The following is a 13,335-nucleotide window of genomic DNA, read 5'->3' as shown; positions in this document are numbered from 1 at the left end:
CACCTGGATTCCTGCTGTCCCTCCCCATCCCCTCCTGGTTGCTATCTGCCACACATCCCACTCGCCTCCTTTTGGTTGCCTTAGCACAGTTGGGGCAGGCCGACTTTCTCCATGGGAGTTTCACCAAAAGCCAAAGGAAAGCAAAAACGAATTTGCTGTTGAAGGTACAAGATGATTGAATCTAGCGATGTTTCCAGAACTCCGCTTTCTGATGATGTTGAGTCCATCCCTATCAAATCAAAGAGAACTTTCCTGCCCCGGTGTCTGCCCGCTCCCCTATTCTGAAAGATTTCCAATGGAGCTTCAGATCAGCTTTTGGGATTCCTTCTAAGGCTCTTGCCTCCAAGAACCATCTAGTCTCTTCAGAACTCAGGAGCTGGTTGAAGTTATTGAGCACTTCCTGTGGGCCAGGTGCTGTGCTAAGAGCATGACACACACACTAGATTTCATTCAATACTCAAAACCACCATCGGAGGCCAGTGCAATCATCCAGAACTTACCCGGGAGGAAGCAGCACTTGAAAAGTTAAGTAACCAAAACAAACAAATAAACAAAAACTAAAGTAGCTCGTTCAACGGCCCCACTGACAGTAAATAAAGGAGTGAGGATTGGAACCCAGAATTCTGATTACAGATGCACTTGAGGCAGGGTCTCAGGTCTTGCACAGTAAAGCATTCCTCCCCATAACAGATACAAATGGATCTGGGGAAGCAGGATTTCACAAGTCCACCTGCTTACATTTCTTTTTTATTTTTATTTTTTTTAACATTTATTTATTTTTGAGACAGAGAGAGACAGAGCATGAATGGGGGAGGGTCAGAGAAAGAGGGCGACACAGAATCTGAAACAGGCTCCAGGCTCTAAGCTGTCAGCACAGAGCCCGACACGGGGCTTGAACTCACGGACCGCGAGATCATGACCTGAGCCGAAGTCGGCCGCTTAACCGACTGAGCCACCCAGGCGCCCCAAAAGATTTTTTCTTTTTAATGTTTATTTTTCAGAGACAGGGAGAGACAGCTTGTGAGCAGGGGAGGGGCAGAGAGAGGGAGACACAAAATCCATAGCAGGCCCAGGCTCTGAGCTGTCAACACAGAGCCTGCTGCAGGGCTCAAACTCACAAGAGATCGTGACCTGAGCTGAAGTGGGATGCTTAACCAACTGAGCCACCCAGGTGCCCTTACATTTCCATATAAAACAATTTAAGCATAACATGCAAAATAAGCACCAGTCCACATTCAGAAAGAAGAGGGTTGGTCTCAGACAACTTCCTTCAACAATCGAATCTCTTAGTTTGCACTTCTGGAGACCTGGGAGTTCAGTGCCCTCTATCTTACCTTGTGAGTGCAGTCTTTGGCAGAAAGACTATATATCTCAGAGATGTAAAGAAGGGGGGGGTCAGTGAGGGGCCCAACATCTGTACTTGGCAACAAGGAAGAGATGGAGAGACCTACCCAGACCCACCTGCCCTTGGCATAGTAGGAAGCTGGCATGTGTGGGCAGCAATGCCCTCTTTGGGCGTGGTGAAGGGTAGAGTCTTTACTGGGAGAAATGAAGCGGTACGGCCAGGTGGGCACGGGATGTGGATGGCAAACACAAGCTGCAGCACGCTGCTGGGAGAGAGTTCAGCAGGAGGATTCCCCTGGTGGGGGAACTCCGCGGTGTGCACTTGGCTTTGGGGTATTCAGGGGGAGAAGAGAAGGAACAGAAATGGGTGAGGAAAAGTGTTGCAGTCCTTGGCAGGCCAGTGGGCTTTGTTTCTCTGTCCTGGCCTCTTCCCGCATGCCCCAGTGCCCACTGAGGCCACCTAGGGCGTGCGGAGCACAGAATGGTTTCAGAGAGAGTGCACTCCACCCTGAGAACAGTCAGCCTCATGCCTACTAGAGCTCCCACCCCACCTCCCCCTGAGAAGAAGACGGGGAAAAAAAAAAAAAAGATTGAGGGATGGTCCAGTTCTTTATTTGGAAACCTGATTGTTCAAGAACATGGTGGGTGGTTCTGTACCCCACCCTTTTCAGTGGGATTGTGTCAGAGGTGGTGGGCAACTCTCTCCCATTTCCTCAGAGACAGAGGGGGAAGCACCTCAACTCAGAAGTATGGATTATAGGGAACAGTGTGGGAAGGGAGAGGAGTGGGAAATCCCAAGCCAATCCAAGGGAAGGGGGTGACCCTGAGGAGCAGTTCGGGCAGGGGGTGGGGGGTCTGCTGAACTGCCCCACTCTTCTTGCTCTCCCTGCCCTCCTCCACGCAAGAGATCTCACCAACTCTCCAGGTAGGGAGGGGAAAGGAACCGACAAGTTAAGGGGCTGGTACCAGGGCGGGCTGGAGAAAGGAAGGGGTTGTGGGGAGGAGCCTGGGAGAGCAAACCCGGCAGGCCCAGTTGGTCTTGGGCAGGTCTGAGCAGCAGCTGTGTGCTCCTGCCACGCCCCCCCCCCGGGGGTGGGGGGGGGGGCAGGATCGGCTGGATGCCAGGGTCCGAAGCTCAGCTCTGCCGTTTAGCCTTCAGGGCCCGGGTGGCTGGTGGGGGAGAAGGCAGGGCCAGTCTAGGCAGGCCCGGGACTCCCTGGCCAGCAGACGGCAGCGGTGGTCTCAGAAATCAAACTCGTCCAGGTCTCCCGTGCCCTCCCCGCCGCGAGAGCCCCACACGCGGCGGTAATTGCTCTCCAGCTCCTTCTGCCGTTGCCGCTCTTTCTGCGCCTCCTCTGCTCCCTGCACCTGCGCGGAGGGTGTGCCTTGAGTGAGGTCGCTGCTGGGGAGCCAAGGGCGCCCTGGGCTCCGTACGATCCAAGGACACGGGCGGCTCCGGGGAAGGCAGGGACCCGGCGCCCGCGCTTCGCGAGCGGCTCCGGCCGAGGACAAACCCTCCCGACCGCCAGAACCGCCAGCCTCGAATCACAGAAGGACAGAAGGTGGCGGCGAGGCTGGGGCTAGCCAGCGTGGCCGGAGCCGCGCTCTCAGCTCCAGGGCGCGCTAGAGCAGGGCCAAGGCTTGGAGATCCGGGACTGGGGGCGGGCGGCCTCTCACCAGGATATTGAAGAAAATCTCCTTGAGGTTTCTTGTGTCCTCGTCAGTCAGCCAGCGTGCGTCCTCCTCTGTCCCTTCCGTGCCGGGTCGCACGATTTTGATTTCAATTTTCCCTGGAAAGGAGCCACGTGGGCAGTGAGAGGCGAGGAAGGGTGGGAGCCTCGGTGCAGGGCCTCTGCCCCCCAGGCGCCCAGCCAGGTTTCCACCAGGACCCAGCCCCTCCACCTCGGGCAGCAGGCCCTGCCAACAGCTCTTGGGCCAGCCAGCCCCAGGGCCCACCTTCCGCCGTGAGCCCCTCCCTCTCCAGCAGCTCTTTCACCAGCCCCTCGATTTGTTTCAGCTGTGGGTTTTCCCGTTTCATCTCGAGGACAGTCAGATCCTGATTGGGGCCTCCGTGTCGGAGCTTGGTGACCCGGACCCGGACTCTGTGCTCAGGATCCTCCTCTTAGAGGGGGAGACACACAGGGAGACACAAAGCAGAGCCGTGACTCCAGGTTAGGGGCTGTGGTGGTCACCTCTCCCTAAGCCACCAACGGGTTTCGGCAGTTTTCCACCTCAAACGCATACATGAACCAGGGTTCAGAATAAATTAGTGCCCCCCCCCCCCCCCCCCCCCCCCGCCCTCAAGCCTATAAAGCTCCCTCCCCTGGCTACAGCCTCCCTCTTCCCTCCCGAACCAATAATTCTGCCTATCCCCTACAGGAAAAATGGCCGTGTTTCCTGAAGCAAAAATCAAGCCACCTGGGCCAACAAAGAAGTTTTGTTTTAAGAAGCAGGTTCAGAAACTGTGGTTTGGTATCCACATGCTGGTACTCGAAAGACATTCCAGTGTTTATAGAGATAGTGGGATGGAAGGTTGAGAACAGAACCTTCTGTTTGGAATGTCTGATCTCACAGGACCCTGTGGAATGGACATAAGGGGGTACAGGAAGACGGAATAACTTCAAGTCTGTCCAGGCAATTGGCTTATGAATAGCTGGGCTTGCCCTATCCACACCCAACCAGCTGGGGCCTCTCACGGTGCGAAGTCCTAACTGTTGACAGGCTGCATCCTTCACAGGTGTGTGGACTTCAGCACACAGGCTCATTCACAGTCATTCCATGAATATCTACAGACCACCCACCATGTGCCAGGAAAGTGCCAGGCAGTGGGTGCACAGGAGCAAACCAGAAAACAAGACAGACATGCTCTTAAAGCTGCTGCCCAAGAGGATGAATAGAAGGTGGCCAGGCAAAGGGATGGAGGCAGTGAGAACAGCGTTCCAGAAAGAGGGAAGAGAGTAAGCACTCTCAGAAGGGAAAGAGCAGGATGCCCTCCAGGGTGCGTGGGCCTGGGCCGAGGGACAAAGACAATGGGCTTGACTGCCCCTCCCTGTCTGACAGCTCTTACCTGCTGGTTGGGGGGAGGGGGGAGGCTTTTTGGGGACAACCCTCCTTTTCCTGTGCTTCTTCACCAGCTCTGGACTCTGTTTTTCCTCCAGCCTTTTGATGAGTTTGTTGAGAGTGGATGTCAGGGCCAGCATTGCCCGATCACGCTCGGATTCCTTCTTCAACCCGTCTGGGTCCAGCTCCTTCTCTGTCTGGAATGCCCAAGCAGGAGTGGAGAGTCAAGGGTCTGGGGAGTGAAGGTCAGTGGTCCGTGCTCTACTGGAGAGTAATAGCTAAGTCTCATGCCTCTCTCTGCTCCCCCTTTCCTATTGTCCCCCTCCTTTTATTAAGTAAACAACTGCCAGCTGAGGGTGCCCCGTCCCAGGCCCTGTGCTGTGTGGATGCTGACCTTTGCTCCCCTGCAGCCCCTCGGCCTGTCCCTCCCCACGGGAGCAGCCAGCTGCGGAAGCGTCAGGGTGAGAACTGTGCTCACCTCCCGGATGATGTTCTCCAGTTCCCGCTCCATGCCAGCCTTCACCTCTGAGCGGAGCCTGTCTCGGTCTGACGGGAGCAGTATCCCTTCCAGTTCCTTCTCAAACTCTCCCAGTAACTGCTGTTCATCCTCATCTTCGTCTTCATCCTCCTCCTCCTCTTCTTCTACCTCGTTCTGATGATCTGCGTCACTCTTCGCCTTCACCTCTGCTTCCTTTTGAGGGACGTCTGTGGCATCATCTGCAGTCTGCTCTTGGCCTCCATTTGGCTTCCCCTGGGTGGACGGGAATCAGGAGAAAGAGGTGGACGGTTGGGGTTTCCGCAGAGACACAAGCGCGGCAGACCCACAGTGGCTGGAGTGTGGTAAGGGGCACTCAGGGGGAGAAAACAAAGGGAGTCCACAACCCGCTGGGCTGCCTTCAGGCCCAGGTCAGAGGCGGTTCCCTAAGTGCTCCCAGCAGGGGGGCAGGCTCTCCCCCTCCCTTGAGCCGGGCCTATACCTTTTTTGTTCCACCTTTCAGCTCCTCTATCAATCGAATCAAGTCCGCAGGACTCCGGATGACTTTGACCTGCACGTTGTTCTGAAAATCTGAGATGAAAGGGCAGGAATGGACCAGTTGTGTCCTAAATTCTATTTTGATTTCCTAAGGTGAGGAGAGGAGGGGACCAAGGAAGGACATGGTCCCTGCCTCCAGGACTACTTGTCTGTAGTGAGATGGGGGACGACATAGCCACCCCCCCACCCCGAGAGCACTGGCCTACGGTGGACCCACGGTGTGGAGAGGAGGATACTAACAAGCAAAGTCACACATGCACGGCCGAGGCCCTGCTGGCAATCACTCCAGTTTTTAGGACCACAGAAGAGACTCTCGGGCCACAGGCTCCACTTCCCCAGATACTGTTCTCCCCTTTCCACAAATACAAACCATTTATTGTCCACTCTGTTCCAGGCATTCTGCCGTGAGCTACAGACTCGTTCTCATTTAACCTCACCTCAACCCTGTAAGGTAGGGGTTATTACCCGCTGGTAATAGACGAGGAAACTGAGGTTAAGTGAAACCACCCAGGATTACAAAGTCAGCAAGTGGTGGAACCACTGTGTTCTGTTATCTCCCCAGAATAGAATTGTTGCCGGGAAATAGTATCACCTCCTGTAAAAATGAATTCACTGCTGGCCTGGCAGCCCAGCCTCCCCCCATCCCCCAGTGGTTAGTTCCACCCCATGCCCACCCCCAAATACATTCAAGCAGTCAAGGACACATGGAGGGCTCGCTCACCATGAGGAGGGCCTGGAGCTGGGTCTGCTGCCTCAAGATTTGCTTCCTGCTCCTGATGTGGAGACAAGGGTAGAGTCAAGTACACACGCTTGTTTATGCCTACCACACGCTGAAGGCAGTGGTTCTGGGTTTAGCCTGGCCTCCCTAGAAAGGGGTACGTCATCTCATAATGACCTCAGCTCACCCAGGGTCAGCCTTATTGGAGAAATGGTTGGGAAGTTGGCTCTCACCTCAGCCTGAGCCTCCTCCCCACCAGCGGCCTGGTCCTCTGGCTCACGAAGCATCTTCCAGAAATCTGATTCCTTACCGTCATCCTTGGTTGGACGTGCACCTGGGATACAGAGAACAGGGAGGAATCTGAAAGGAGGGGAGAAACGGAAGGGAGCAAATAGAATGGGGTACACTCCCCTCTGCTATTACTAAGGAATCAGGGCCCATAGTACTTCCCCCGCCCCTGACCCCCAACAGTCAGTATAGGATGGTAAGACTGGGGAAAGGGAAGAAATGGAGAGAAGTTTCATGGAACAGGGGCTCCAAGGTCCTACCTGCTCTCCTTGGGGGCACTGCTCCCGGCTTGGCCTCGCTCCACATTTGTGGCTCTAGATCGTGCAGTTCCTCTATGACTTTGTCTCCATACTGCTTTGAGTCTACTGAAAAACAGTGTGTAGGCAGGACAAGGCCACATGCCTCTGGGCTCTCAATACCGTATCTTCTGCTTATCTGTCCCCACATCTCTCCTTCCTCTCCCTGCTCTTCTAATTACTCACCAGCTTGCCTCTGAATGTAGGCCATGTACTCCTCAGGCTGCAGAGCAGGGTGACACAGGATGGCCTGGGGAGCAGCACTGGGTGGGGGCCGGAGGAGAGGGTGGGGGCAGAGCCGAGGAGTCCGAATGGTCAGCACATAAGAGCAGGACAGGGGCTCATCCACTCGATCAATGTAGTCCCCAGAAATACCAGCACCCTCGTCACAGAGGAACTGCCAGGACAGAGAGGGTAAACAAATAATAATTACCACTAATAATTAGCTTTAGTTCTCAGAGCAGCTGCCTTTTGTTAAGCATTTACTGTGTGTCTGGTACTGTGCATACATTGGGATATGACATTTTACATACATTAGTTCATTGAATTATCACACCAACCTAGTGAGGGAGGGATTAGTATCTCAACTTTGTGGCTCGAGAAACTTAGGTTTGATGCAGATAAGGGACTTGGTCAGGTTGACCACTAGTAAGTGGTCAAAAATAGGAACCGAATTCAGGCAGCTTCACTGTAGGTAACCAGACAATTTTTGTTTCACGTTCTTCCTTTATATAAATACAGTATATATATCTATATCTACCTATCTATGCAATTGTATATATGCAGTGTGTGTGTATATATATATATATATATATATATATATATGGGCATATATGTGTATATGTGTGTGTGTATATGTGTATATATACACACACATTTGACCCTTGAACACTGCAGGGGTTAGGGACACTGACCCTCATGCAGTCAAAAATCTGCATATGACTTCTGACTCCCCAAAAACTTAACCACTAATAGTGAGAGCCACGAGAGATCACTTTTTACTGTGATATGCAATTTACCGGAGACAAACTGCTCACGCAGAGACAAGAGAAGATTCGCATCATGGACTTTTAAGCAGATACAACACTTGAGCTCATCACAATAGCAACAGGAGGTGGCTACAAAATTACTACAGTAGTACAATGTTTACTACAGTTTATTTTACGCCCTTGTGATTTACCACTGCATCCTTAGGGTTGTTTACATTTCTCTCCACTGTGAATGGCGCAAAAGAAAAAAAAAAGCAAACTAACCCAAAGCAAGCAGAGGCAAGTTAATACAGATTGGAACAAAAGTAAGTGAAATAGAGAATAGAAAAACAATAAAGAAAAATCAATGAAACTAAAAGCTGTTTTGAAAAGATCAATAAGGGACAAAACTTCCTCTAGACTTACCAAGAAAAGAAGAGAAGACTCAAATTAGTATAATCAGGAATGAAAGAGGGGATGTTACTATTAACCTTACAGAAATAAAAAAGGATTATAAAGAAATACTATGAACACCTACATGGCAGCAAATCAGATAACTTAGATGAAATGGACAAATTTCTAGAAAGTCACCACTACCAAAACTGGCTCAAGAAGGAATAGACATTATGAATAGACTTATAACAAGTAAAGAGACTGAATTAGTAATCTAGAAACTACTCACATAGAAAAGCCTGGGCCAGATGGGTCTACTGGTGAGTTCTACCAAATATTTAAAAAACAATAAATACCAATCTTGTTCAAAATTTTCCAGGAAAAAAAAGAAAAGAAAAGAAAAGAAAAGGAGGGAATATTCCCCAATGCATACTACAAAGCCAGTGTTATTACCCTGATACCAAATCTAGACAAATATATCATAAGGAAAGGAAACTATAAGCCAATATCTCTTATGAATATAGACCCCAAGTCCTCAACAAAATACTAGTTAGCCAAATTTAGCAACATATAAAAAGGGTTATACACCAGACCAAGTGGATTTATCCCAGGAGTGCAAGGTTGGGCTAACACACACAAAAATCAATTAATGTAATTAATATATCCCACTAACAGAATAAGGGACAAAAACCACATGATCATCTCAATGGATACAGAAAAAGCATTTGACAAAAATGTGACTCCTCTTCATGATTAAAACATTCAACAAACTTGAAATAGAAGAGAATATCATCAACCTGATAAAAGGCATCTATTAAAAATCCACACCTAACATTACACTTAATGGTAAAAAGCTGAACGGATTCTCCCTAAGACCAGGAATAAGACAAGGTTGTTTGCTTGTGCCACTTTCACTCAACACTGGGTTGGAAGTTTTGACCAGGGAAATAAGGCAAGAAAATGAAATAAAAGGCATCTATGTTGGAAAGAAAAACGTAAGACTATCTCTATTTACAGATGGTCTTAGAGACAGAAAATCCTAAAGAATCTACTAAACTACTAGAACTAACTTACAAGCTCCATAAGGTTGCAGGATATAGGAATCAACTGTATTTCTATATACTGCAATGAACAATTCAAAAATGAATAAAGTAACAAAAAGAAAATAATCCCATTTGCAATAGCGTCAAAACAATAATTAGAAATAAATGTAGCAGCAGGGCACCTGGGTGGCTCCATCAGTTAAGTATCCGAGTCTTAATCCCAGGCAGGTTCCACACTGTCAGCGCAGAGCCCCACGTGCGGCTTGATCCCACCAACCGTGAGACCATGACCTGGACTGAAATCAAGAGTCGGATGCTTAACCAAATGAGCCACGCAGGTGCCCCAGGCGTCCAATTCTTGATTTTGGCTAAGGTCATGATATCATGGGGTTCGTGAGACTGAGCTGAGAGCATGCAGGCTGCTTGGGATTCTCTCTCTCTGCCCCTACCCCACTCTCTCTCTCTCTCTCAAAAATAAATAAACTTTTAAAGAAAGAAATAAATGGGGCACCTGGGTGGCTCAGTCGGTTAAGTGTCTGACTTTGGCTCAGGTCATGATCTCACGGTTCATGAGCTCGAGCCCCATGTCGGGCTCTGCACTGACAGCTTGGAGCCTGCAGCCTGCTTTGGATTCCATGTCTCCCTTTCTCTCTGCCCCTCCCCCGCTTGCACTCTGTGTGTCTCTCTCTCTCAAAAATAAATAAAAACATTTAAAAATTTCATTAAAAAATTATTAAAAAAAGAAATAAAGAAAGAAATGTAGCAAAAGAAGTGCAAAACTTGTACTCTGAAAACGAAAACATTTTTTTAATGTATTTTGTTAAGTTTATCTATTTTGAGAGAGAGGGAGAGTGAGTGCATGCAAACACAAGCAGGGAAGCAGGGGAGGGGCAGAGAGTTGAGAGAGAGAGAGAGAGAGAGAGAGAGAGAGAGAGAGAATCCCAAGCAGGCTCTGCACTGTCAGCGTGGAGCCCGGTGTGGCTCCGTGAGATCATGACCTGAGCCAAAATCAAGAGTCAGAACCTTAACTGACTGAGTCACCCAAGCACCCCGGCTATAACACATTTCTTAAAGAAGTTAAAAGTTAAAGACTGAAATAAAATGGAAAGATATACAAGCTCATAGATTAAAAAACTTAATATTGAATGTTAACATTAAGATGGCAATCCTCCCCAAACTGATCTTCACATTCAATGCAGTCCCCATCAAAATTCCAGCTGGCTTCTTTGCAGAAATTAACTGATCCTAAAATTCATATGAAAATTCAAGGGACTCCAAATAGCCAAAATAATCTTGAAAAAGAACAAAGTTGGAGAACTCACGCTGATTTTAAAACGTACTACAAAACTACAATGATGACAGTGTGATACTGACACAAAGATAGATACATAGCACAGTGAGATAGAATTTAGAGTCCAGGGGCGCCTGGTGGCTGAGTCAGGTAAGCGCCCAACTTCAGCTCAGGTCATAATCTCCCAGTTTGTGAGTTCGAGCCCCACATCGGGCTTTGTGCTGACAGCTCAGAGCCTGGAGCCTGTTTCGGATTCTGTGTCTCCCTCTCTCTCTGCCCTTTCCCCACTGAAGCGCTGTCTCTCTCCCTCTCTCTCTCTCTCAAAAATAAATAAACATTAAAAAAAAATTTTTTTTTAATTTAGAGTCCAGAAATTAACCTTCACTTTTATCATCATTGATTTTTTTGAAAGGTTACCAAGGTAATTCATTGATGGGAATCATCTTTTCAACGAATGGTGCTGGGTCAACTGGAAATGAAGTTGAAGCCCTATCTCATACTATATACAAACAATGATAACTCAAAATGGATCAAATACCTAAATGTAAAACTATGAAAGTTTTAGGAGAAAATACAGTTATAAGTCTTCATGGCCTTAGACGAGCTAATGATTTATTTGATATGACATCAAAGGCACAAGTAACAAAAAACAGATAAACTGGAATTCATCAAAATTAAAAGCTTTTGTGCTGCAAAGGACACCATCAAGAATGTGAAATGACAACATGAGAATGGGAGAAAACATTTTCAAATCATGTATCTGATAAAGGATTTGTGGTTTTTGTTTGTCTGTTTTGGAAGAGAGAGAGGGCACAAGTAAGTGAGGAGCAGAGAGAGGGAGACAGAGAAACCCACGAGGGACAGAGAGAGAGGGAGAGAGAGAGAATCCCACACAGGCTCCGCACTGTCAGCGCAGAGCCCAAAGAGGGACTTGAGCTCAGGAACCATGAGATCATGACCTGAGCCAAAGTTGGATGCTTAACCGACTGAGCACCCAGGAGCCCCTTGACAATAGATTTGTATCCTGGATATATAAAGAAACCTTGTAACTCAATAATTAAAAGACAAATAATGCAATTAAAAAATAGGCAAAGTATCTGAATAGACATTTCTCCAAAGAAGATACACAAATCGCCAATAAAGCACTCGAAAAGATGTGCCACGTCATTAGCCATCAGGGAAATGCAAACCAAAACCACAATGAAATGCCACTTCAGACTCACTAGGAAGGCTATAGTTTAAAAGACAAAAACAAATGTCGATGAGGATGTGGAGAAACCCTCAAATACTACTAGTGGGACTATAAGATGGTTCTACTGCTTTGAGAAGTCTGGCAGTTCCTTCAAAAGTTAAACATAGAATTACCATATGACCCAGCAATTCTACTCCTTCCTTGGTATATACCAAGAGAAACGAAACCTACATCCACACAAAGCCTTGATCCCAAAGGTTAAAAGCAGCATTGTTCGTAATAGCTAAAAGGTGAAAATAACCCAAACGTCCGTCAAGTGATGAATGGATGAACAGCGTGTGCAACAGTACTTGGGAATAAAGTGTAAGGAAGTACCGGTACATGCTACACATGGATGGTCCTAGAAAACACAGTGAGTGAAAGAAGCCAGACACAAAGGTCACACGTTAGAGGATCCCAGTCACAGGAAATGTCTAGAACAGGTGAATCTGTAGAGACAGAAAGATGAGACGTTGTCTAGAGTGGAGGGTGGGGTTGAGGAAACGCTGGAGTGGAGAGTAACTGCCAAAGAATAGGGGCTGTATTTTAGGGTGGTGAAGAGGTTCTAAAAGGAACGGTGGTGCTGGTGGCACACCTCCATGAGTATACCACAAACCCCCGAACTGCACACTCAACTGCATGGGATGTGAATTCGATCTTGATAAACCGTTACTGAAAAAAATAAAAGAAAGTAAGTACATAACTTCAGATGAAAGAAAAGGCGGCATGTTTAAGACCAAATGAAACAGGGGCGCCAGGGTGGTTCAGTTGGTTAACGCCTGACTTCGGCTCAGGTTACAATCTCATGGTTTGCGAGTTTGAGCCTGGGGTTGGGCTCTGTGCTGACAGCTCGGAGCCTGGAGCCTGCTTCGGATTCTGTGTCACCCTCTCTCTCTGCCCCTCCCCCACTCACACTCTGTCTCTATCAAAAATAAACAAATATTTAAAAAAAATTTTTTTAAAGACAATGAAGCAAAAGAAAGGAGAGAAAAAGAAGCAGAACAGATGGAACAAAATAAAGCAGAAAATTAAATGTTAGACATAAATCCAAATATTTATATGTACATAAAATAAATGGTTAAAATTCCTAAAAACACAACTAATTATATGTTGTTTATAAAACAAATTTAAAACATAAGAATATAGAAAGGATAAAAGTAAAAGGATGAAAAAAATACAGGGGAGTCTGGCTGGCTCAGGTCGCTTAAGCGTCCAACTCTTGATCTCAGCATCATGAGTTCAAGCCCCACATTGCACAAGGTGTGGAGCTACTTAGGAATATATATAGTAAACAACTCAATGAAAGTTGTTACAGTTATATTACCACATAAAAGATGTTAAGTAAAACAATTTAAGACCAAAAAGGTCAATTCATAATGTTAAAAGTTCAATTTATTAAAAATAGATCTACCCTATGACCCAGCAATAGCACTGCTAGGAATTTGCCCAAGGGATACAGGAGTGCTGATGCATAGGGGCACTTGTACCCCAATGTTTAGAGCAGCACTCTCAACAATAGCCAAATGATGGAAAGAGCCTAAATGTCCATCAACTGACAAATGGATAAAGAAATTGTGGTTTATACACACAATGGAATACTACATGGCAATGAGAAAGAATGAAATCTGGCCATTTGCAGCAATGTGGATGGAACTGGAGGGTATTATGCT

The 13,335-nt window shown here is 47.6% G+C and overlaps 1 protein-coding gene across 4 annotated transcripts in view; it reads right to left on the bottom strand.

The window, feature by feature from the left end:
• Positions 1 to 1,940: 1,940 nt before the first annotated feature.
• The window catches only part of OS9 (OS9 endoplasmic reticulum lectin), a 30,201-nt gene continuing 18,806 nt past the window's right edge, over positions 1,941 to 13,335 (bottom strand). Inside the window, exons 6-15 of one of the 4 annotated variants that reach the window (XM_027071393.2) lie at positions 6,926 to 7,136; positions 6,704 to 6,808; positions 6,389 to 6,489; positions 6,159 to 6,210; positions 5,382 to 5,470; positions 4,883 to 5,155; positions 4,412 to 4,601; positions 3,301 to 3,465; positions 3,022 to 3,134; positions 1,941 to 2,712 (exon numbers count right to left, since the gene is read on the bottom strand). In XM_027071393.2, the coding sequence (XP_026927194.2) occupies positions 2,587 to 2,712; positions 3,022 to 3,134; positions 3,301 to 3,465; positions 4,412 to 4,601; positions 4,883 to 5,155; positions 5,382 to 5,470; positions 6,159 to 6,210; positions 6,389 to 6,489; positions 6,704 to 6,808; positions 6,926 to 7,136 (1,425 nt within the window). In that variant the 3' untranslated portion in view covers positions 1,941 to 2,586. The remainder of the gene's footprint in view (positions 2,713 to 3,021; positions 3,135 to 3,300; positions 3,466 to 4,411; positions 4,602 to 4,882; positions 5,156 to 5,381; positions 5,471 to 6,158; positions 6,211 to 6,388; positions 6,490 to 6,703; positions 6,809 to 6,925; positions 7,137 to 13,335) is intronic. The other 3 variants (XM_027071396.2, XM_027071397.2, XM_027071398.2) reach the window with 3 other exon arrangements.

Source organism: Acinonyx jubatus, chromosome B4, assembly GCF_027475565.1.
Source record: "Acinonyx jubatus isolate Ajub_Pintada_27869175 chromosome B4, VMU_Ajub_asm_v1.0, whole genome shotgun sequence".
NCBI lineage: Eukaryota > Metazoa > Chordata > Mammalia > Carnivora > Felidae > Acinonyx > Acinonyx jubatus.
Note: the sequence above shows the minus strand (reverse complement) of the source record. Positions and strands in the feature narration are given on the sequence as shown.